Source organism: Brachionichthys hirsutus, unplaced genomic scaffold (genome assembly GCF_040956055.1).
Source record: "Brachionichthys hirsutus isolate HB-005 unplaced genomic scaffold, CSIRO-AGI_Bhir_v1 contig_976, whole genome shotgun sequence".
In the NCBI taxonomy this organism is placed as follows: Eukaryota; Metazoa; Chordata; class Actinopteri; order Lophiiformes; family Brachionichthyidae; genus Brachionichthys; species Brachionichthys hirsutus.
Window position 1 is genome coordinate 244,105 of NW_027180316.1, and position 25,927 is coordinate 270,031.

The following is a 25,927-nucleotide window of genomic DNA, read 5'->3' on the forward strand; positions in this document are numbered from 1 at the left end:
ATTTGTAGAGAATAGAGTGTGCTTTTACGTAAAGAGGACCAACGGGATTTTGAAATCACTATTCCAGAATAGTCCACCTATTCGTCTCAGTGGGAGAAGCCATGGCTGTGTACTGACCATCGAATATATTGTCTCTACTATCTCTACATCCTCCTGTTACTTCTCGCCGGATCGCAGAACCTTTTGCCATGGAGAAGACATACTCACTGACTGCCCACTATGATGAATTCCAGGAAGTGAAATATGGCGGTCGCTATAGCAGTGACATCCTCAGCAATGGCATGACCCTTCACCTGGGGGGCAGTCTTGATCGACATATGGGCCGCACCCGGGGAGGCACCTGGTCGAATGGCCGAAACAGAGATCTAAGCAGTGGATCCAGCAGCAGCGGAGGGCTGCCCCGATGGAGCCGGAGAGAGATCTGCCTTCTCTCGGCCCTGGTCTTTGCAGCAGGCATGTGTGTCATCTTGGGCAGCATGTTGGCACTTAAGTACATTTCCCTGGAAGCCCAGCAGGACCCACAGTGTCGACAGGACTGCCAACGCAAGCGCTCTCTGCTGCGGGCGGCACGCTTCGTTCAGGCCAATATTGACCCGACCATCCAGCCCTGCCAGGACTTTTACTCCTTTGCCTGTGGTGGCTGGCTGAGGCGCCACGGCATCCCAGAGGACAAGCTCAGCTACGGCATCATCACCGCCATAGGCGAACACAATGAGGACAAGCTGCAGCGGCTCATGCTAGAGCCCATACGTAGGCACGGGCCCGACTCAGCAGAGCGCAAGGTCAAGGAATTCTATCGATCCTGCGTCAATATCCAGGAGATCGATGAACTGGGCTCTGAACCCATGACGGAGGTGATAGAAAGCTGTGGAGGGTGGGACCTGGCCGGGGCCCCTCCCGGTTCTGCCGGGTGGGAGAGAGAGGGCGCACCCCAGAGGCCGGACTTCAATGAGCTGTTGTACAGGACCCAGGGGGTGTACAGCACCGCCGTCTTCTTTTCCCTTACCGTCAATGTGGATGACAAGAACTCCTCCAGGAATGCAATCAGGGTGCGAGAAAGTCTGTATGTGGATGGTGTGTGTGTCTGAAGGCCATAAGTGTATTTGAATTTGCTTGTGTGTGTTTCCCAGAAATTGTATGCATTTTTGCAGATTCTCTTAAAAACACAGTCACAAAGAACAGTAGAGATATTCAGTTATCAGCGCCTTCTGTTAGAATAATGTGAGATGTGACGACATACCAGAGCGTTTAACTACTGACTCAGTGTTTGGGTCGGTGTGCTTCATGCAGGTCGATCAGGAGGGACTCACCCTGCCTGAGAGAAGTCTCTATCTGGGACAGGATGAAGACAGCGTGAAGGTAAACATGCTTCCTTAACTCCTCTCCTTCATTTGACTCCCTTCAACCTCTCCTCTCCCCTTGTCCCCTTCCTTTTCAATCCGCTCTTTTTTCCTGTATTCTTTTATCTACTTCCTTGTTTGCCTCCATTCAAATTTGTCCTCCTATCTTTACTCTTTCCAACGCTCCTCCACATCGTCTTTTCCTTCTTTTATATCATACTTGACTTCCGTCGGCCCCTCTCCCACCTAATCTCCCCTCCTGACCTTATTTACTCCTTTTTTGTATAATCCTTCCATTCTCTACGTCTCTCCCCTCCATCTGTTTTACTGACTTGGCGCTCCCTCCTCTTCATCAGTCCCCGTGTTTTCCTCTGTCACATGCTGTGCTTTTGTTATCCTGTCCTGCCACTTTGCCACATGTCACTCCGGTCACTGATCATTACTAATGATGCCACAGTTCCTTCTGTCCCTTACTGCTGGTGTAATTGGGCTTCTCAGATCCTGGTGGCATACAAGGCCCTGATGGAGCGCCTGCTGAGCATGCTGGGAGCGCAGAACGCCACACAGAAGTCCAAGGAGATTATACAGCTTGAGACCCGTCTGGCCAATGTGAATAGATTGTGTGTGTGTGTGTGTAGGTGTGTGCATGCGTGTGTGCGCGCGCACTGTGTTGAGTAAAATTTCTTTCCCCTTTCCTCCAGATCACTGTGTCAGAATTTGATGACCAAAGAAAGGACATCAGCACCATGTATAACCGCATCACCCTCAAGCAGCTACAGCGTATCGCTCCCAGTGTGAGTGCCACACACACACACACACACACACACCCCTACAATCACACACACACACACACAATCACACACATATTTCATCTAAATATTTTCAATTGTTTGTCAAGCGTGTAAGAGCACAGGCATGGGATTTGCACTAAACACACAAAAGTCAACATTTGAAAAAAAACTTTATTAATATAGTTTGTTCTTAAATACAAGTCACAATGTGCTTTAGATAAAATACAAAAGTAAAAAAAAATAACAGAACGCCTAATAGATCAAAGCACACAGTCACCGCAGTGCATTATAAAGGCATCAAATCTTTCAGTCCAATTAGACTCAGCTGATCTGATGAGGACGAGGATTCTTCCTGGGCTGTGATGCTTGTGACGGTTTTGAATGATCACCTTTTGTTTTGACACATTCAGAAGGTTCTAATTCTAATCTCAGTGTTCTAACAGGTCAGTAGCTGAAAGAGGCACACGAGAGCTGCATCATAAAAAGCTCTATAAGTGATCAAAAGGGCCTTAAAAAGAGTTCTGTACTTGACAGGCAGCCACTGCAGTTAATGCAGGTAATATGAAATCCCTGATTGCTCCTAGTTAAAAGTCTAGCTGTTGCATTCTAGATGAGCTTGAGTCATACCAGAGTGGTTTGACTCAAGCAGGTACAAAGACAATTGTGAAAATCAAGGTGTGAATGATGCATTCAATTCAAAGTGGAGCTCAGTTTTGTCAGCATCGAGCTGTAAAACGTCAAGTGTCAGTGAGTCCTTCAACTGAGACTACAGTTTGCACAGGCTCACAAAAATTGGACAATGATAAAAATGATGCACGGTTACCTGGTTTAATGTGCCGATGTGATGACTATGAAGATAACCTCTCTAAGGCTATTCCTGAGGTATCAATGCATGTTTGGTCTCTGTAAATCAGGATGTTTTATAAGATGAAATGACAAATGTCACAAGAACAAGCTGTGTGTCCTGCAGGGTGAATGTGAGATGGAATAAAAGAAGCAAAAATTAGATACCACTGGGAGGGGGTGCTGGAAATGATGGAGTGATGGGAATGGGAGGGGAACATGCCAGAGACAGAAGTTGAATGGTAAAACTGAAAGCTCTTCCCTAATGACTCATAAACAGAAAAGAGTTGAGGCAACACATTATGAAATGGAAGAAAATGGTCTTTAAATGTGTGTACCTGTATATTGTTTCGTAAATATAAAACACACTGTATATATGTTGAAATGATCCTTCAGACACACAACGGGAAATGCACAGTTGTAGAAGGTCTGAGTGTTTTATTGACAATCCAGATTTACTTCTTTGCACAAATAATCAGGTCGGAGCTCAAAAGTGAGTCTAAGACTGCAGTCTGAGGTTTGAGGAAGGAGCACATAGAATGTGTAACCCTAACCCTAACCCTTATTTGGGGAGAAAAATTAATGGGAAACCCATCTGTCATGATGTCAAACTCTGGATAAAACTATCTTGCACTGATAAGTTAAAAAAAATATACATTAGTGTTCCAGTCGTTTTTTCATTGGGACAGTGTGACGGAACTGACATGACATTATTCCTCCACTTGCTGCAGCTTCACTGGAAGCGCTTGCTGGACAGAATCTTCCATGACAACTTCTCAGAGGATGAAGAGATCGTCGTGCTCGCCACCGATTATATGCAGCAAGTCTCGGACATCATCAAGAACACTTCAAAGAGGTAAAGAAAAAGAGGCAAGCCAATGAAAGTAGATGCAGATATTTTGGAATACATACTGAGCTTGAATCCCAGTTTCACAAGGTGTATGGGTTTGTTTCTGAGAGCCGCTGTTCACAGATTCCATGCACACCATTTGTGCATGTGTTTTAAAGTGAAACACTGTTGGATGGGATTCTAGTTCTGCTGCAGCTGATTATTATTGATCTGCACCCACACCCTTTCTGCCCCCCTGCACACTCAGACAGGGACACATGGACTCCTGGGACATTGTATATGTTTGCATGCATTGCTTATAGGCTTACACAAGAAGTCTCAACATATACCAAAAGTAACCTTAGACACAGCAGCATGCATACACACACACACACACACACACACACTTTCTTTCATCCTGTGGTTGAAAGTCTCCAAGAGGGCTGCTGCACGTCGGGATGCGTGTCACAGCAGCTGACAGCTCGCCTATAGTCGCTGTGCTCTACACAAATACACAACAGCAGCACGGCTGACTGGTTAGATGACTGGCAGGTGGATTACTTGCTTGTCATTTACGTATGATGTCACGTCTCTCCGTCTGTGTGGAAGCATACCCTATTCGTACATTTTGGTATGGTACATTTTACCTTCTGCCGGGAAGGTGGAACCTGAGGGCAAGTGATAGGGGATGGGGAGCTCAGGGGGTGGCCTTGTGTGCAATCCGCCATCTGACCAGGATATGGGCTGAATGACTCATCGAACCAACTTGCAGCTGGTTTCCCTGCAACGTTTCCCTCAGGAAACTGGCGCACTGACTGTCACAGTTTCATCTGGTAAATCCACTGATTAGAGGTTTTGGCGCCAAAATGATCTCAGCCCATTCTCAAGCTTTCAATGGGTAAGACGCCCGGCTCCCTTTGGAACATGGTTCAAAGTAGATCTAAAAATCGGAACATGTTGCATGTCTGCATGCATTCCTTAAACTGAGATCATTAGACAGACACTTTCTGCAAAGCTGAATTATTAGTCATTCAATCATAAGAAATCAATGAAATGAGAGTTACAAAAAAACAAAGAAAAAGAAATCCTGACCAAAGCCATATATTGTAACACAAATCTCACTCAGATAAAGGAACACTGGGTCAGACAGACCAGACTAACATGTTTTAATGTAGGGGGGGGGGGGAGGAATATAACATGTCATTTGTTTATTTGTTTGGGATGAAGCTATCATCGCCGTTACCTGTAAGATTCTAACAAGATTCTAACAGTTCCTATACACCAGGTAGCGCAGTCACCAGTCTGCTCATCAGCAAAAGACCCAGACTTTTCATCCAAAATAGAATAGCTTTTCTTTATTTGCTTTTAGCCTTGATCTGTGGCCTCATAATGGAGCAAAAGCTAAAGTTATTGTTCACTTAAATTTTTCAGTGTTTATCCTACTTATTTTTATCTGCCGCTGCAAAAGATGGCATCTTTCTTTTAGCAGTGATTTAACTTTGCTCCTATCAGTGTAAACAACTCATCCATATCACATTTTCTACCCTCTTTTCTGTGCTCCATTTTTTCTTATCTCTTTTCTCTGGTCTCTTTCTGCTCTCACTTCTTTGTAAAATGTGCCTTTTAATCGCAGCACTCCAGTATGAATACGCCTTGAGTAAAGGGTCGTATCAATAAGAGATTCATATTCTTCTTTGTAGAAGTGCAGCGACCGTCCCCTGTGTCACATCCATTAGCCCAGGTTCACTTCTCCTCAGGTTCCAGGCTCTATCTTCTCCCTTGTTGTTTACCAATCTCCTCATGGTCTGTTCATCCATACCCCCCCCCCCCCACCCCCCAATGGCTTTCGGAATAGATTCCACATTAAATTTCAATCATCCTCCCTCCCGCTTTTATTCCGTCCACCTGCATCTATCGCACATCCCGTCTTCTCTCCCTTTTATCAAGCATTCACTTATTCAGCTATTCCATTTGCCTGATAAGGACTTGATTTCTAAGCTGCACTCTGAAAGTTAAAATCAACTGAAAATCTCGAAGTTTTATTTAGAGCAGCGTTGTTGCAGAAATAAATCCCATGGCGGTACCATCTTAACCATATGACTACAAAATAATGACTGCATTTATCTTCGCAAATATGCCTGTTCAACCTCAACCCAGAGGATAAAATACACCAACGACACTGTGAAGATGAAAATCTGAATCTTACAGTAAATTAAGTAAATTAACCTTTATCTTGAAAATTGATCTCAACCTTTTCTTCTCTTCATCTCAAAGGTGCCACTACACCAGAATTTTACATTCTGATATACAATAAAAGTATAAAAATGACAATAAATAACTGTTTCAATCCTGTAAAAAAGAAAAGAAAAATTCCAGCAGTTTGTACACCTCAGAATATTAGAGGTCTATTTAATTGCCTGCTAACCCATTTTTTGGACACTATTAGAAACAGATAATAATACTTTACATCTTTTCTCATGACCTTGTTTAATAATTTAACTAATTTTAGAAAAAAAATATGAACAAACTATAAATGTCTTTCTTTTTCTGACAATGGATGGTAACAGCGAGGACTCACAATGTCTGTCTAATTCTTTCTGATTCAGTCTTTCCTTCTCTCATCCTCTCTGCAGTCTCCTGCTTCCCAACACTCTCCATCTGCCTCCTGTCTTCCCTTTCCTCCCTTGCTATATCGCTTCTAAATTTTGCATGCTAAGCCCCTCTCCCCCCCAATTTCTTTACTCAATCCCATTACCTCGCTCTTCCTGCACTCCTTCCACTGTTCTCTAATCAGCTCTGCTTCTGTCACCTGTCTAACTCCTGTTGTCATTCTCTTCCTCAGGTGTTCCTCTTTTCTCTATGATAAAATAGATATTTTCTTGGTCGCTCCAACATTCTCATCTTCCCTCAATCTCCAGTCTGTCCCTAACTTATTATTAGCCAATACCGTCGGTGTAAAATAGACATTATTTACAGCTAATACAGAGAGTCAACTTACTGACTAACAAAAATGTACAATATTTACCATAATCTACAAGTTAGTTTAACAACTTGTGCCGAGTTCATTAAACAGGAGTTTTTCTGGGCCCTTAGTATTCAACCCAGATTATGTGGTCATATGAGTCATTTACAGATGTGGTTTTAAAACACTCAAGCACAGACTCATCCAGAAATGCAACTTCTGGGTGACTCATTTATTATTTCTTAATGTTGGATATGGAGAGTTGGTATTTTTTTACAGATGCATCATAATTAGTACCGGTAGGTTTAATCCATTCTCATCCTTTGCACATGTGAACAGCTAACCTCACAGAAGGACAACACACACAATGCCATTGTTTGGGTGCGTCATGACACCTGTGGCATAGGTGTTGACCCATTGTATTATTGTCTCTGACCTGATGGAGAGGTTTGTTTCCTCTCTCAGACACTAATGGACCAGATAAAAATGACGTACTCTTTTGAACAGCAGTTTCCGACCAAAGTGCAAACAACACTGTCCATCTTGGACCTGAACAGACTGACAATCCTAGAATGTGTGGGCCCTTGTTAAAATGGAAGCATGGTGTGGAACCGCTTTCCATCTCTTGACTTGATTTTTTTTTGGTGGTTCTTGTAGTGAATTTTCATTTCTTGTCCTTTAAACATCTTCCCTTCGCATTTTTCCCACTTTGTTGTGTCTTGTCTTTCACCAGTTTTTGCCTTCCCCATGTTAAAATCACTGATGTTTCTCTTCTTCCTTCTCCTATATCACTTCTTTCCTCCTCCTCCCTTCTTCAATGTCACTTATTTTGAAGTTGCTTTTGATTGCTCCATTCATTCATCTATTTCCACTCGCCGATGCCCCCTCTGTGGGAACACGCACTCTCCATCTTTACAAGTATCTATTGAACAACGCCTTCTTTCGTTGTTATCTTCCCTCCAAACCATGTCCCCGCACTTCTGAGTTAACAATCAAATATGTCTACTGACAAGTGCGGTCACACCTCCATCCATCCTTTTACCCTCAAATGTGCTTGTCTTTTGTGTGCGCAGTCTCCACCCACTGCGATGACTGCACCCAATCCCATTAGCCAGATGAGCAGCCCTCAATGGAGGGGAAAGCATAATGACCACATCGGCGTCTGTGTCACACGCTCTGCCTGGCAGCTGCTTGCTCATTCTGTCGTGTGGGAATCTGGTGTGCTGTTTCCCGGAGTGTCTGAGCTGTGCAATCAAACGGCGAGCCGAAGACTATTATTTCAGACGGGTTCTACCGCACGATATATATGTCTGTTCACGAGAACTCCAAAGACGTGAATCAGTCAAGGATTGGCTTTGTACTGGGTCCACTGCTTCTACATTTTCAGATGAGCTGCTCGCTAAATTTCATGGTGCTGTAGTTTCCAGGGTCGGGGTTTAATTCTCAGCAAGGTCTCCAGAGCTGAAAATATATGCGGCTATGCTACTATAAGGTGCTTTGGGTAAAACTCTAAACTTACTTTGTGATTTTAGGCCAGCGGGTTGAAAGCGGTTCTGTGTAGTGCGTCCTGTTATTCCACATTCACGTCATTGTATAACAGATAATAAAACTATTAAATAGCAGTCTTCAGGTTATTCCAGGTTTCAGAGAAGAGGAGTTCCTCCGCCCTCCATTACCTGCAGGGTCATTTACCTGTGGTAATGTGTTGATGCAGTGCACAGGGACAGTGTCTTTATCTTCCTAACTAGCCCCATTAAAATCCATTCAGTTAATGAGCCTTCACTCAGTCCTCGGGTGATTAAGACCTACTGCTTGATCTGAACAGCGCTCTCATCGACAGGCCCTCTGCCTTCATTTAACACTGTTCTAACACTATTACAGCTTTAAGTACACACCGGCAGAGCCCGTATGCCCGAATTTAATATGGATGAACATGGTGATCTGAGCTTTAGGGGACTTTCTAGGGAATCAACGGCAAATTAAGCAGTAGGTCTGTTCTTTGGAGGAGTCAATTTTCATCACCATGTAATACACAGATCTGGGTCCAATGTCAAAAAATAATCATATGTATTTGTTACTGTGGTAAAAAAAAAAAAAGTCAGTTTATTGAGGACTTTGAAAAATATGAAGTTCAAACACACGATATTCCTTTTAGTTTCAGCTGATGCTAAACTAACAAGAAAACGCATGGTATATTTCAATTTACAGAGAATGCAGTAGTTTAGACAACTTCCATACATGTAGCTGGCTTTCTGTACACACCCACAAACACATACATATAAATGTTATATTCACAGCAGGTCATGCACTTGGTTGCAACCACGCGATAGCAAACACACACAAACCTGAAAATCAAACAAAGCAGCCAACCTGTAAAACTTGTTGATTGGTTCGAGGGACTGACGATCAAGGACAATGCCTGAGTCTCATCCTTTTTTTTTTTACCCTCCACTCCCCTACCTCCGAGCTTCTTCTCCCCTTTCCGTCAATTAATTTCACTTCACAAGAGCAACGCCGGCAGGGCCTCAGGGTGCTGTTTCCAAGATACTTTTGATTTAATATCTGCCATGAATAAGAAGGGGAAAAAAAACAATGGAGAGTGACAACAGCATGCCTTTAGGTTCACATGGAGCCTCACAGTAGGAGAGTAGGGCATTTATCCCTGTAGTGCAGATTAGATGTGTGCGCCCAGTGGGGGCATGAGGACACTCCAACACTCCATCGTCCGGGGGAGAAGGCACAGCGTGAATACATAAATGAAAGATGCATTTTTCCTCACCCCTGTGCTGCTTGGCTGCTCTGCGACTCTTTGAATTGGAGAGGGGTGTTCCCTTTCTGCTGGGCCCTCTTGACTCCTCACCACCCATTATCCATCACTGTCGCCCTCTTGTTTTCTCCCTAACTTTTCAGAATGTTAAGTGGCTTGGAGGGCAGATGGAAAAACAGAACTTTGAGCCAGATGGAGCAAGATGACATTTAGACACAGAATATATCAATTTACAAAACCCAACAATAAAGGGGCTGTGCTGTTGCACCAGAGCAAGTCTATCTCAGTTTCAAGGGTAAAAGCCATGGAAGCACAAGAACGGAACCCCACATATGAGCATCCCATTTTTGGGGGATCCACTTTAACATTGATTTGGCTTTTATTTGTTACATGTTCAACCCTTCTACCAAGCGTCATCAAAAATCCATCGGCACTTTTTTTTATCCTGCTTTACTCTCAGACAAGCCGGCAACAATGAATCATCATCATGAGACGTTATGCTTGTTCAACAGTTGAGTTCTTTGAAAAATAAAATACATTTTCTGTTCAACACATCCATGTTATCTGCTCTGATACGACCGGTAGCTTAGTGGTTTACGAGTAGCTAAAATTCAAGAACGTCCTTCAAGTCAACAATCCTTTGTGAGTTTTCTGACTTTGTAACTCTTGCCACTATTGTACTCGTGTAATAGTAATAGTACTTGTGTCTGCATGGACAGGTCAGTTATAATTTGCACAAGCCTAATTTCAGGTGCATTCACAAAGGTACCGTCAAAAGCTTTTATTTGGCGGAAGCAAGGCTCTTATCTGATTTCAATGACTCTACTGGATATTATTTCTTCTTTCTACTTCCTCCATCAGTCACATCGGTTTAGCAAAGCTGCTACAGTCAGTTCAAGTAAGTGACCCGGCCTTTCTTGTTTCGCCCATGCCAGAGTTCTCCATAACTACATGCTGTGGCGCATTGTGGCGGCGCTGAGTGAACACCTGTCGACCGCCTTCCGGAGCACCATCCATGAATTTTCTCGGGAGATTGATGGAACAGAACAGCAGCTGGAGCTGGGGAGGCTTTGCCTCACTCAGGCTAATAAGCACTTCGGCATGGCCCTGGGAGCGCTCTTCGTCCAGCAGCACTTCTCCTCACAGAGCAAGGCGAAGGTATGGATGGAGCTGGGCCGGCGGATGCTTGCTTTATCCTTGGATGCATAATTTTAAAGACCTTCATTCCACTTCGCTTTGGTGTGAGGCGATAGCGCTAACCGCTACGCCACTGTGGCGCCAATGCCTCATCACTTGTTAGTCATAAATGTATGCGGTTATTTATTTGAAATGCTCATCTCCTTCATTCAGAGTCAGCAGGACTGTGATCTGCTCAACACATCATCGACCCACCCACACACCCTACTCAGACAGCGAGAGGGAGAACTGACCTTGGCATTCAGTTGTACTTTTCGTGATTACAGCTATTACTGAAGCCATTTAAAATGCCTGCGCAATCAACTGAGACATTTCTGTGTTCAGAGTTTTGTTTTTTTATTTCTTAAATTTTGGTTCTTTACTTTTTATTTTTTGTCTCCATCCCATTCCTTCATTTTGGTCCATTCCACGGGGGCAGTGTGGGGAGGTGTGCTTTCTTTTTGACAAGGCCACATGATTCTGATGGATCCCTGCAACTGGACTCTATTCAGAATCTGAATTGTCTCCTTTCACTCACTGTTTTTTGCTCTTTGAGTTGGTCAAGCACTACTAATCCCTCAGATATGCCCCTTTGTCCTCTTGTCCTTTACCTTAATCTTAATCCTTCCTCCTATGTATTATTATGTCTTATTTTATGTCCATTTTAGGACTTGTGGATTTGGTTTCCAAAGGTTTTTCTAACCTCAGTATAGCCCCTTCCTTACTTTCATCCTCTTCTCCTTAAAACTTTCAAAGTCCACCCAACATGACTTATCTTGCTGCCTTTCGTCTTCTCTTGCAAAGTTTGGAATCGCTGAGCATACAGCAAGTCTGATTCAACTCTAAGACTACTAACTTAACTACTTCCTTTGTACTGTATCATAATTAAGTTTGAGTTCCCATAGCCGAATGTTCTGTTTATGATTCCAATAAGATGCAAAGCATAGATTTCAATCAAAGTTCAAGCTAGAGTGATTGTGCAATAAAATCAAAGAGAAAGTTGACACTAATCCAATAAGCATCTAAACATTCAAGCCATCAATACTATTTGTTCTCTTTGTATCTACAGAGTGTCTAAAGTGTCCGATGTGCGTTGAAAGTGTAAAGCATGTTTTTTTTTTTTTGAGTTTTCCATGTTCACGCTAATACATCAATCTGGACTTTTGGCATGTCCACACAGGTTTGAGAGCTTGTTATCAACAGGAAATGTACTGGCCAAGATACCAATGGCGATATGTGCAGCCTTGACTGACTCACTGATGGTGCTTACCTCAGCATGAACAGGAATTAATGAGTCTCAGGAGCTCAGGCTGAGAGACGGGAGGCAGAGTGGGAGACATGTTGCTTTCTTGTTATCCTGAATTGCCAATATAATTGCCTTATAATGTGAAGGACAGCCTATGTCCCAATGTCTTAGCAGTAGGCTCGCATATTTATTATAGTAGTTTGAGAAAGAAACATAATTTGTTGTTCATGTTATCTGAAGTCTGGATGGAAAATATTCTTCTTTATATTCTGCAAATTAAATTATGGCCAACAATAATGTTTGTGTCAGAGAACCCATTTACAATATATCTAATAATTAAAAAGGCAAAAAGCACAAATGGAAAGCTTCAATAAAAATATCCTACCTATCACTGCTATGCAAACATAAGTATGGGGATCAGACTCAAGGTATAAATATGTAATATTGAAGGTCCACTGAAAATATAATTCTTCTGGATTCTGCGCTTTGCTCCTTCATTCTCCTCATGTGATTAAAACAGAATTAGAGACAATCTGACTGATTAGAACCGATAGATATCAGTTACATATTTAATATTCATTAATATTTCACTGCAGTTTAAATAAAAGCTGAATCCACTTTTGATTTCAGAGAATTTATAATATCATTTTTACACCATTGCTCCTGGTCTTTGCCTTATTTTCCTTTGGATTCTAGGCCAGTGATTCCAGTAGGTCCTTGGAGAGGACAAAATACGGGTTGTCACTTTACATTTCTAATAAAAATGTCCCACATAAAAAAAAAGATGATAATAATAACAATAAACTTGATTTATACCTTTTCAGGAGCTCCGTCATAAAATAAATAGTGACGGTTATAGCAGGAAATCGATAGACTTGACAAGGTAATCCGAGACCGAAAATACTGATCCACCTAAGCCCTCAGCACAGTCTGACAGGCCAGCATCTGAGACCACAAACAACATTAATTTTGCTCCTTTTAAAACTTCTTCCAATGCGTGATCTCCTTCCAGGTACAGGAGCTGGTAGAGGACATAAAGCATTCCCTGGACCTGCGGCTGCACGAGCTGGACTGGATGGATGATACCACCAAAGAAGCGGCCAGGGCAAAGGTTTAGAGAATAGCGTTCCTTCATCACAAACAATCACGACTCCCTGCCAGATCCGATTAGAATTAGAAAAGGATTTAATTATTTCTTTGCAATTCCCTTCTTGCCCGAGAATTTGATTGATTGCTTGGTTAGATGGAAGTGTGTGATAGAATACATCAAGGGCTTGACATTGAGAAGTGAAGATTGTCTAATCCGGATCTTTCTGTGGTGCTGATGTCGGGTCTGCACTGCACGATATCTCTTCTAATACTTTTACAATTTGAAGTTATAATCCTTTTAGAGGGGCATGCTGAATATAAAGAGCTTCACTGTAATCCTATTACACTGGGTGTGCTCGATTAGTCGAATGTGTGTGTATGCTGGCATAGCTGTGTGCCCAAAAACAACTTATAGGAGTAGGTTTTAGTTACTCAAAGTGGATGTGGGTTGATGTTGGGTCCGTTCTTCCTTTCCTACTTTCATCCTTCACCAATTTACTGTGTCTTCATCCTTTGTCCCAGTTGAAGCACATGATGGTGATGACAGGATACCCTGACTTCCTGCTCAAACCTGAGCTCATAGATCAGGAATATGGGGTGAGTCATGAGGATTTTGATTCCACTCTGCATCCACATCCACATCCGCACACGAGCACCTCCATATCAAATCATCAGATTCTAATTCTCAGCATCCCTTTCCATCTGTGTCTAGAATGTCTTGTTAGAAATAGTTAGGGATCTTAAATTAATTTGGAGTAAGATTAATTCACATGCAGGAGTGAATGAACCCAAAACACACTGGTGAGAGCAGATCTTATTCAAAGAGTATGGCGAGAAGCCAGTAGACACATGTAAAACAAACATAGTGAAAGAAAAGAATCAGAATCAGAAAGAATCTGATTCTGATTCTGATTCTTTCACTCTGGCCGTTTACACATTTTGGATTAACTGTGTTGTTTCTAAAGTGCTACTTAAATAAAGTTTGTCTGATTTGAGTTGAATTTCAAAGCACACAGACGCAAGGTGATAGAAGAAGCTCCATCAGAGGCAAATTCCCTCCATCTGCTTCCACCGCGTTCAATAATTCTCTGCAGAGATTTGTACGTTTGTCGGAAAGTGACAGAAGCGCATCTGGCCCTGTTCGACTAAACGGCTAGAAACAAAAAGGAGAAAGATGATTTACAAAAGTATGTTTGCATAAAACACTTTTGAATAGCGAATGGAAAGGCTTTTCAATATATGTCCAACAAACTACAGTACTGCTATAAGTGATACCTGCTGCTGAAGAGCAGAAGACGACGGTCACGGAACAGACAAACATTTTGCTTCCTTCTGTCGCAGCACTTTTCTCTCATCCCTCCATCAGACTGCTCTAGCGCTCAGCCTCCTCTCACTCACTCACAGCTCTGCTTCCATCTTGTCAGTTGCCTCATTCATGCAGATGTAATAGCTCACCACAGGCTCAGGTATATTGCATTTTGTTATTGAGTCCCTTCAGATTTCATTTAAGTTGATTAAAATGCCTAAACACACTTTTTCAGCATTGCAGACGGTTTTTTTGGCAGGTGTAAAACGTGGCCGTCTTCTGATGCTGATTGTTGCTGTTGCATCCTTTATTTTCTTACTCTTCTGTCTGATTGCTATTGCAGGCATAAAATGTGCCAGCCGTGCATTAGTTATTCACCGGGAAGATTTATGCAACAGGAACATTTAAGTGTCTCCAGCATGGTTTGGCCATATGGTCAAGCCCAGCCTCACAAATGCTGGATAGCAACTAAGTTAAGCAGCTCGTCGCAGCTTGCTTCATCTCCACAGACATTGGACATTGGAAAGTGAATTGCTGCAAACATTTCTTTAATGCGCTCTGTAGAATAATGGTCTTCACACTTTCTTCACATCTGTGGTTTTGCAGTTCGATGTGGACGAGAAGACCTACTTCAAGAACATCCTCAACAGCATCAAGTTCCACATAAAGCTGTCCGTCAAGAAGATCCACGAAGAGGTTGACAAGACAACGTGAGCGTAATATTTCCTTGTGCTACGCGGGCGAGGCGAGACAGCTATCTCAGCCCCGTGACATGCAGCGCAAAGCAATTACGGAGGGTTAATTTATTTGAAATCCAGCCCAAGCTGATGCAGCCGAGTCTCACGCTGGACGCTCACTTCCCTGAATCGCTCTTGATATATTTGACGTGTCTAACACGTGTCCCCGTGAATCCGCTTCCCGTTGGACATATTTGTTGATGCGCCTCTAAATTAAACCAACAGATACCAAAAAGGACGCACACAGCTGGAGAAATCCATTTGATTTACTTATCTATAACAGCCAGGCAGCAGAAAAGGGCTCTGGGACATGGAACTCTTTCTTTTTCTTTTTTTGACATACTGCCCCGTTCCTCTGGATTGAATGATTCTCTGCTATGACAACACATTACAGTCACATCAGTATTCCAAGGTGCTCAAAACAACTGTATCATTAGCCCACGCTCAGCGCCCTGAAGAAACCACACACACTCTCTCCTTTATCACCAAAAATGATCCCTTCATCACTCACTTTGTCTCATTGCTGGGGGGAAAAGAAATAAAGGAGCCGCGTACGCTCCTCGTCCTCGCTGTGTTTGTTTCTACGCAATCTATGCATAGGCCTCGGTCTTTTTCTCCTAGCACAAGGGCATCTCACAACTTCAGAGTTAGTCATTTTGGGGGGGGGGGGGGGGGGGTTGGTGACAATCAATTCTGGCTTTAGTGGATTACCCCAAAGGAACTGTCCGCGGTTTCACATGCAAAGAGGATCTCTGGCCGTGGGACCACACACTCTGATTATTTCTCACCGGGAGGGTTTTGGAAGAGGCAGCCAGCCAGAGGTGTTTGGCATTCTGTTCAGGAACGGGGTGCGTTCGGACTAGGCCGATTGGTAATCTGAGTGCGGGAGTTGTTGTGCGATCACACTCTTCTCGTTTGACACTGTTTTTCTCTTCAGGTGGCTCCTCCCCCCTCAAGCCCTGAACGCCTACTATCTCCCTAACAAAAACCAAATGGGTGAGTGCGTGACGCGCCGGTGTGTGCGTCATCCGTCTGCTGACACAAACACAATCCTCTCGCCGCTCCCAGTCTGTACGACACAGACCGTGCTTTAGTTACACACACAATTACACCATGTGGCCACGTGGTATCCACAGGTCGAATGTGACGGCGTCCACACCCTGATAGCATGTTCCTTCTCATCCTTCACTCCACCTCACACACTGAGGAAAAACAAGATCTGCCCCCTGTTTGAACAAATCCAGCTTTGCAATATTGAGCCTCTCTCCCTGCCTCCCACCTTTCCCTCGGCTTCTCCCAGGATCGGCCAGCTGTCTGCTTCTGGCGGCCCGCTGGATGAAAATCTCTTGCAGAAAAAAGAAAATCAATCGTATGCTCTGAAACTGATGCAAGAGAACAGGAGGCGTCAGAACAGAGCACCCTGGGTCATTTGTGATCATCTACAGACATGGATTCTCTTATTAAACACTTCTTTATTTCTCCCATTCGTTTCCATTAATGCTTACAACACTGATTGTTAAACCCTGAACACAATAACCATAACTAATTATAAGCCAAATCGTTTGCTCGAAGTAAAGACAGGGGGTTCAATCCACCCAGCTGCATTTGGATAGTGTCCATCCGATAGTTTCCAATAACAATATTTCCGCCTGGATGGTGCATTGATTAATGCACAAAGATATTTCACAATGAAGCTGCATACAGCTGCAGTCTCAGGATATCTCATATCGAGCTCTCAAGAATAAATATAAAAGGAGCACCAGCAGTTACTAAAATGAGATTCAGATGCTATAACTATTTCACCACTGCTATAAAACACTCATCAGAAAATACAGTACAAATCATGTTTCCACTCTAAGGACACCCAATGGTAGAAGTTTTAAGAACAAACTGTCCCGGAGTCCCTCCAGCAGCTTCAAGTAACATAAGATTAGACGTGGGTCAACAGAGCAAAGTCCGTCCTGCACATCCTGCAGCAGCTTAAACAGACACTTGTCTGGTGTTGTTTGCTTGTTAACTCTACTTTCAGGGGGTTCTCTTGTGCTTAAATCTAATCTGAAGCAGGGATAGAATAAATGGAAAGGGACATTCACAAGGTTCCTTGGATCGTAACAACACAGATGCTGTAAATGTTCACAGGACGAAATAATCACGCTGGTGGACCCCAGAATGCAGAGACAGGCACGAGTAAAGGTTTAACACAATCCTTTACTCATATGTGACAGTGTCCACACAAAGTTAGGCAATTCAGCTTGATATTATATATTATATATATTATAAGAATATTATTCATCGTTCAGCTAAATGCGGATTTCTTAGTTGCTTATTACCACATTATTTTTCCCACTGCTTTTTTTCATATACTGTCCAATCCAATCTTTATTTATAGAGCACATTTAGGGTTGAAACCAAAGTGCTGTACAAACAACAAACAAATGGCACGTCACAATCACACAATAAAAAACAAAATAAAGACAGACACAGTATCACAATAAAAAAAAAAAGGTCCAACAACTCATGGTGCGAAAGCCAAAGTCAAGGCACTTAAAAACAAACAGCAGAATTTTAAAAATCAATCCTAAAATGCACTGAAAGCCATTGGAGCGAGGCCAGCATGGGGGTAATGTGCTCTCGCTCGCGTGCACCAGTCAGCTGTGTATGACATTTTACTTTCCTCTCATAAACCGTTTTTCAGTTGAAGGTTTGTGAGGATCAGAGAACATGCAGCAGATAACCTGGGACTATAAATATTGGACAAATCACTCAAAGCTCCGCATGGAAACATCAGTGATGGAAATAAACAAATGTTCAGGGAAGATAACTTTTTTGAATTATTTAAAACCAAAGGAGAAGATTTTTGTCGATAAAATGTCTTCTTTGGAGCGTATGGTAGAGCTCAAAGACTGTCCTCTGTAGCAGCTGCACTCTGGGGTTTGGAATGTTGACATTGACGTGTGTGTTTTATAGAGACATTATTGCTTGTCCCTTTTCTCCTGGACCTTGTATTGACAATAGCAATCTTTATTTTATTGACGGCTCTCCTAAAGTGTGTGATATTTAACACCTGGACTATTTCTCTTTCTTACACATTTCTCACGCTCCCAGTCTTTCCTGCTGGCATTCTCCAGCCGACTCTCTACAACCCTGAGTTCCCACAGTAAGTAGATCTCGTCCTGTTCTTGTCTTTGCCCGCCGCGTGCTTTCTAACGTAGCAACAACATCATTACAGCCGCATCACCTTACAGGTCGTTCAACGCTACGTTATTCTGAGCGAGCCTCTGGTTCCCTCAAGTCCCCGTACACCTGATTAAAGCAATTTAACTACCCAACAAGAGCTCGATTACTGAACAAGGTCCCGCTAATGGAAGACGTGTCATTGCGAGGTTGCCGCCCTAAATCTGAGTCCATCGAGTAAGTTGATGGTGCATGGAAATGGATAGCCTGCCTGTCTGCATCTCTGCTCAATCTATCTCCGTGGTTTTCATTTGGGGCTCTGAAATAAACCCTTTGTGATGAGAAACTGTCTCGAGACAGAGCGATTGTATTCCAGCATAGCTTTTAAGAACACTGATAACAGATTCAGCTATCTCCTCCTGGCTCTGTAATGGGTGATACATGAAATATTCTATGTTGTAGTGATAAAGCACTAGCTTTGCTAATGTTTTAAACACACACATACAAACCTTCCTTGTTGGATATATTGATCTGGTCTCCCGTGTAGCCAAAGCTTCATCTGATTGGTCAAATATTTACATTCAGGGGTTGAATACAAATTATCTTTCATGCATTGTGATGCAGGCCACCTTTTAGATACGTTTATCTCAGCGTCAGCCTTGCTACAAAAATAAACGTTCTTAATGAATCTATAAATGTGGAATCTAAAACTGGTAAAAATACTTGTATAAATGTTTCGGCTTGTTTTATAAAATCGTCTGAGAAACAACAATACAGGTTAAAAAAAATCTATCTAAAAAATTGTATCTACCTTTTGTTACCAAAGCTGTTTACCGGGGGGAACCCTACCGCTGCCAGTGCTGCGTATTATTCTAAGCCATTGCATACAATACAATCCAAATACCTGCTGCATAATACACACACACCTCAGTTAGCAGTTTTGTGTACTCAACATAAGCCGACACTTCTGTCTTCATTAGCGCGCCACTATTTGCACTACCAGCTGCCATGGATGCTAATCAATATTAATTAATGCTGTTATAACGCGTGTGTCTGTCCCCTTAAAGTTATTACTGCAGCAGCCCTATACCTCCATAAACCCTCGCTCTCTCTCTGACCCCCCCACACACCTCACCATGCCATGAAGAGCATAATGAAGCTTCAATCAGCCATTGAGTTTTCGAGGAGTTGGGCCGTCTATAAGGCAGCGTATCGACGAACTGTCAGAAAGTCATTTTCAGATGCAACCATGTGGATACCCCGAAGTCTGCCCTCTCATTGCTGTCGTTATCTGCATTGGCTGCAAAGACAGCAGTCCAGCCCGGTCCGGGATCAGGTGGTATAACCCAATCATAGTTCTTGAAGCAGGGGTACGCATTTGCAATCATGGCGCAATACTCTCACGGAGTTGTGTTGCTTTGCACTTTGTTTTCAACAGCTTGATAAATTACGTGATATTTATGCTCAGACGGCTCCCGAAAGGTCCCAGGGCAGATTTTCCGCTCACATGTGAACCAGATAGCTCATGTTTCCAAATCAGTGTGAACAGAAGACTGTGGCAACGAGCTTATTTTCATTCGATACCAATCCGAACCGCATGGAGCCAAAATTGGATCCCAAGTGCAGCTTGTGTTTGGTTTGGCTGGGCTGAACAGAATTAACAATGACACCCAATAAATGGAGAGAAAGCCACAGAGATGACTGTAATTAGACACCTCCTATCAGTCAAAGGGCAGATTGCTTTGTTCTAAAGTGAGTGGGCATGCATACAAACCTAACTCAATCTGTTAGGTCTCATTCAGAACAAATTATTCACTCTGGCAATTAGCACAGGGTTGTGGGAGGACACAACTGTGAGAGTATCATTGTTTGGTTCATCAACCTCACCCGGATGCTGCGTTTCCAAGACGAGAGCAGCTTCCGGTTTCGAGCCTCGGAGCAGCCGCTCTTCCAGAAATACTTTTTTTTTGCCCCTGCAGCACATTTGTAGTTCTCCCGGATGTGTGACGGTTTATGAAGCACGGGTATAAGTAATGCAAATGTGCTGTGATAGTAACATATATATATATATATATATATACCGTATATAATTTGTATTCTGAGTAAATTAAATGAGGATTCTGTGCTACACCTTTTACATCTGTTGGAAACTTGCATCCTCTCTGAGGGTCAGATGCGACGATCAATAGGACTCTCATGTTATCCATTAGTGAAACTATAGAGCCAGGAGACGCTTACAAGATTTTTGCGGATTTCTCCCGTAGCAATCGATCCGTTGGCTCTGCGCTCCAGCTTCAGCACATTGTGATGAACATTGCCCGCTGTTGCTGCAAGGGAGTCAGAATATGTATGTTTGCATATTTAAAGTTCAGTCAGTTTATCAAGGGTGTGTTTTATTTAACTTTTCATTAAAAAAATAAATTATGTCATCTTTCAAGTATTCATAGTTTGGCTTTATATTTTGAAAAGTCAAAGCTCTCCAAGGGCGTGGGGATAACGTCTTCCTTTCTTCTGCCAGGTCTCTGAACTATGGAGGAATAGGAGCCATCATTGGACACGAGCTGACACATGGATATGACGACTGGGGTAAGAATGGCGACCTGAGCCATTGCTACAATGTCCGAACACCGTTTCATCATTTCGGTGAACGTTGTTCTCCCATAAATGTATTGAGTTTACTGTAACTTCAGGCAGGATGGCCGTAAATGTGCAGGCATTGACGGTAACAAAAAAAAAGAGCAAGGTGACATTGAGTCATTTGAATTCAATAACTTTTTTCCCTTGCAACAAATATCTGGTGCTGAAAAATAAAATGTGAACATTAAAATTATTTGATTTGAATCATTTTTATATTTAATTTCTGTCTTTTTATTTTTACAATGACAGTGTTCTGCTAACATTAGCTATGCCAGTTGACGTTAGCTGTGTAATAGCTTGAACAACACACCATCCATGATGGCGCCATGGTGGCGTAGTGGTTAGCGTTGTCGCCTCAGAACAAGGAGGTACCGGTACTGGGTTCAAATCCTATTTTTTCAGAGTTTGTATGTTCTCCCCGTGTCTCGGTGGGCTCCCCCCCCCCCCCAAGAAAACATAAAATTTAGGTCTATTGATTACTCTAAATTGTCCGTAGTGTGTGTGTGTGTGTGTGTGTGTGTGTGTGTGCATGGTTGTCTGTCTCTGTGTGGGCCCGCAATGCGCTGGCGAGTGGCGACACGTCCGAGGTGTACCCCGCCTCTCAACGTGATGCGGAAAAGCGGAAGTGGATGGATGCCTCCATACTCGCTTATATTCTTCATTATTCTTTTGATTATTACACAGATATGCAAATTCTACGTTTTTATATCTGCATAAACAGAAAACGCATCAACATTTCAAAATGATAACTAAATGGAATGTATATTTTTAATGCCTGTTTTTGTCACCTATAACAGCTCTTGTTGTGTTTTCAAAGCCTGTCCTGGCCCCACAAAAGGACTATGTTAGCCACAATCTGTATCTTTCATTTCCACTCTGAAGTGCTGTCTTCTAAGATGCATTAAAATAATTAAACGAAGGTGTAACATTTCTGCAAAACATCTACCCAATGAAATGAATGTGAGCATGACCTTTCGGGTCGTGCACCAGCAGCTACTTTGGCAGAGAGTCTTGATGTTATTCAATGAAATTGAATGGGTTAGAAAAGCAGGTCAACTGGTCCTTGACCTTTATACATCATTCTGGCATTCACAATCTTTGCCTACTAATACTTGAATTCCCACAGCTACACAAAGTAAAAAAAAAAAAAAAAAAAAAGACTGGTGAGCAGCTCTTTGGATTGCGAAGTGAAGATGTGGGTTGTGGTGTCTTCATGCTAACTCTGCCCCCCCTGCACCTTTTGCCCCTCGTCTTAGTGATGCAATGGTTCATGTCCCTAGGGGGCCAGTATGACCGCCATGGCAACCTCAAACAGTGGTGGACCGAGGAGTCCTACAGGAAGTTCCAGACAAAGGCAGAGTGCATCGTCAAGCTCTATGACAACTTCACTGTCTATAACCAGAAGGTAAGTCTGCGCATGCAAACAAGTCTCCACTTGCTGTACAGGTATGTCATTTTGGAAAGATTGTGCATGAGGACGACAACTTACAACTTGGGGAGCTGCTGTTTGTAAAGAAATAGACATAAAATGTTTGGGGAATGCAGGTTTTCATGCCTTGGTTAACCACTATTAGGAGCTAAAGCTACACACACACACACACACACACATATATATATATTTACATTTGGGAATTATGGTTGTTCACCGTGATGCTCGGGCAACGCGTCCCAGGTGATGCCCCGTCTCTCGCTCGTAGCAAAGCTGGGATATACAAATACAAAAGGCGACAAGAAGATGGATGGATGGTTGTTCACTTTGTTTTCCGGAGTGACACGTGAATAATCACACCCTCGCCAGTCTGCGCTATCTGAAGTCTCTACTAGTTGCCTGGAGAACGTGCAGAAATGGGAGTTCTGCAAAACGTGACTGTGATCATCTAAGAAATAGACAAGGCCCTGTTAAATCCCGACATGTAGTTCTTACACTCGACAAGAAGCATATCTAATGATCTATGGGGTGCTGGTAGGTGGAGTTCTCACCGCCTGGTTCCACTCATTATGCTAAGCGACAGTAACGAAGGTTTTCTGGCTCAGCCTTCATTTTTTGGGGGGTACAGACATGCGAGTGATTTTGATCTTCTCTTCCAAGTCTTGGCACAAAAGCAAAGAACTTATTTCCTTAAAACTTTCCTTATATAAGACGAGGTCAGCTGGAATCCACCCTCTAAACAAAACCTAGATTACACTGCATAATTGATGTGGATGCATAGGACATAAAGTATTTGTACTGTGTTACTATGCTTCCGTGGAGTTTTCAGGTATTTATACTTAACTCGGGTATTTAATGTTCTGACAGCTTTTTACTTGAACTCCTTACATTTCATCACAAATATCTGTGCTTTCTACTCCTCACATTTTAAAACAGATGTGTTGCTTCAATAGATTGCTCCTTATATTTAACATAAGACTGATTACAGCCTAAATGGACAATTACACCGAGAAAAGACAATCCCTCGGAGCGTCCGTCAATGCACAACAGATGAAACAAGACAGCAGACACAGAAAAGGCGTGATGCTTTCCTGTGGTGATTTTCTCTACCTGTGTTCTACATAATGATCATTTGAATAAACTCTTTACCTCTGCAGTGACAGAAGTAGAAATCCCAATCCTCTAAACTGATATGATGTTAATGAGGTTCAGTTCAGTTTTTGCCAAAACAGCCATTAAGATATTCCCCTCAAAGGACTGTGTTTTTTTTCCTTTTATACTCTGAGTACACTTTCGTTTTAACCTGCGTAAAGAGGTTGTGTAATTTGGCTGCTGCTCTATAGGTGAACGGTCGCCTGACGCTGGGAGAGAACATTGCCGACATGGGAGGACTAAAGCTATCATACTATGTAAGTAATACTCCACATCATTGCTGTCCAATTCCTCAGTCTTTCTAACCAGCATTCAACAAAATCTAAATGTTAAAAATCTTTATTTTTCGTAGAGCACTATTTGCATAAAGGTGAAAAAGCAGAAATACCTCTGAAACGAGGAGAGATAAACATTCTGCTCGATTTCTTTCCTCATACCAGTGTGTGTGTGTGTGCGCGCGCGCCCGGACACCATTTGACATGCTGCATAATTCAATTCCATATTAACTGTCTTAGTGGTCTATATTAAAGTGAGCAGTGCTTTGCGCACACTGGAACAAAAATACAACGGGAATGAGTGGATGCTTTTAAATTGTATTATTAAAATGCAACAAATGTCTTTCAGTCCTGTCAATCAGTTTGACTGGCTGAGACAGACACAACATGCAAGTCAGGAGCGATTGAAAGACTCTTTTGGCTTCACATCATAGTTTAAACAAGGACATGAGGTGAGGGATCATTGTTTCATTTGTATTTCCCTTCTTCTATTATCATTCCTTGGCTGGCCAGGCGTATCAGAAGTGGGTGAGGGAACATGGTCCAGAGAGACCGCTGCCCGGCCTCAGATACACACACGAGCAGCTGCTCTTCATCGCCTTCGCACAGGTACAGAAGTCTTTATGGATACTTCATTTCATTACATTCACGTTACATCCTGCCAGGTCGGTCTGTCTGTCTATCTATCTATCTATGTATATATTAAATACAGATGGTCCTCACTTGATGATGTACTCATTTAGTACATACATATGTATGTGTTTATCAAAAAGAAATCGCTGTTACGTTGAGCGGAATGCACTGCGAAGTTGTGAGTACGTATATATGTACTGTACAGTATAAATACGGTAGCCTATATGTATGCAAATATAAAAATTTTTTTAATTCATTTTCATTTCCACTTTATTCGCCTTGCGGGTCACGGGTGTTGCTGGAGCATATCCCAGCTTTTCTTTGGGCGAGAGGCGGGGCACACCCCGGAAGCGTCGCCAGCGCATCGTGGGGTAGATGTTTTTTGACCAAACAAAATTGGCCAAGTTGTCAATCAAGGAGGAAATCATTTAGCGACCGGGTCTTCGGAACTTAACTCTGTCGTTAAGCCGATATACAGTAGTGCAAACCAGACCAATAAAGCATCTGTTCGGAAAAGTCACATTTAAATCATCAGGTATCGGCACGAAATTATAAATACAAAACAAAGCTCAATTGTTCTCACTGGTCACAATTCGGCTGTATCCACATTTATGTTTATTTGAAAGCAAACAGTCTGCTCTTGGAACAAACAGCAGATATAATATATACGGTAAGTAAGATATTAATTTACATTAAATGTAAGTGTGGCGCTCTTGCTTTATGGGAGTAATTATACTTTGTTAATACTGTAAACGGAACCAGACTGTTATGTTCATGCTGTCTTTTCAGAACTGGTGCATGAAAAGAAGATCTCAGTCCATCTACTTGCAGCTGCTGACAGACAAACACGCACCAGAGCACTACAGGTACAGAAGTTCTGCGCTTCGACACAACTTCAGAATAATGTTTTATTCCAAGAGCATCCCGGCAGAAAAAGAGCCCGTTTCTTCACATTGCTTGTACGCCTGTGTGTTTTCTGTCCCTGCAGAGTCATTGGCAGCGTGTCACAGTTTGATGAGTTTTCCCGTGTTTTCCACTGTCCGAAGGGTTCCCCGATGAACCCTGAGGATAAATGTTCCGTATGGTGACTTCTCCGGCCCGACTGGAGACCTTGGGATCAGCATCACAACCTCCACCCAGACACTACATCCCACATCCGGAGTCAACAAGGATGACACGGATTGCATAAAACCTTTTCTCGCCTACTAAAAATACACAAAGAAAGTTTTTGTTTTCAACATTATTATAAGTACAAGTTTGTACAATTGTATGTCTGGACCAATCTAAAGCATCTATTATGCATGTACATATTGTTTGATTATATATATATTTTTCTATGTTTACATTTCTTTTCAAATTACCTATTTTTGTATTTTAGCACATACATTACATGTAGTGTAGTATTAATGAGTAATTTCGTTTTTAATTTTGTTTGGAACGATGAGGAAAACATAAACAGGAAGTTTAACAATATGCCAAATTCAGTGTTTTGAGTCCCTGATCTTAACCGGACAATGATCGATTTGAAATTATCTGAGATC

The 25,927-nt window shown here is 42.5% G+C and overlaps 1 protein-coding gene across 1 annotated transcript; it reads left to right on the forward strand.

The window, feature by feature from the left end:
- Window positions 1-188: 188 nt before the first annotated feature.
- On the forward strand, window positions 189-25,474 carry LOC137912528 (endothelin-converting enzyme-like 1). The gene is made up of 17 exons (XM_068756682.1): window positions 189-1,049; window positions 1,291-1,359; window positions 1,839-1,949; window positions 2,042-2,134; window positions 3,706-3,830; window positions 10,468-10,690; window positions 12,967-13,065; window positions 13,566-13,640; window positions 14,956-15,059; window positions 16,024-16,082; window positions 18,192-18,243; window positions 20,779-20,846; window positions 22,154-22,302; window positions 23,670-23,735; window positions 24,267-24,362; window positions 25,176-25,252; window positions 25,375-25,474. Exons 1-17 carry the CDS (start codon window positions 189-191, stop codon window positions 25,472-25,474), a joined length of 2,427 nt encoding a protein of 808 aa, XP_068612783.1.
- The last annotated feature ends 453 nt before the right edge of the window (window positions 25,475-25,927 follow it).

Coding starts and splice junctions, on each gene's coding strand:
- LOC137912528 (XM_068756682.1), top strand. CDS start 189: ATGGAGAAGACATACTCACTGACTGCCCACTATGATGAATTCCAGGAA. Junction 2,135..3,705: donor TACAGCGTATCGCTCCCAGT/GTGAGTGCCACA, acceptor CACTTGCTGCAG/CTTCACTGGAAGCGCTTGCT. Junction 24,363..25,175: donor TCTTCATCGCCTTCGCACAG/GTACAGAAGTCT, acceptor CTGTCTTTTCAG/AACTGGTGCATGAAAAGAAG.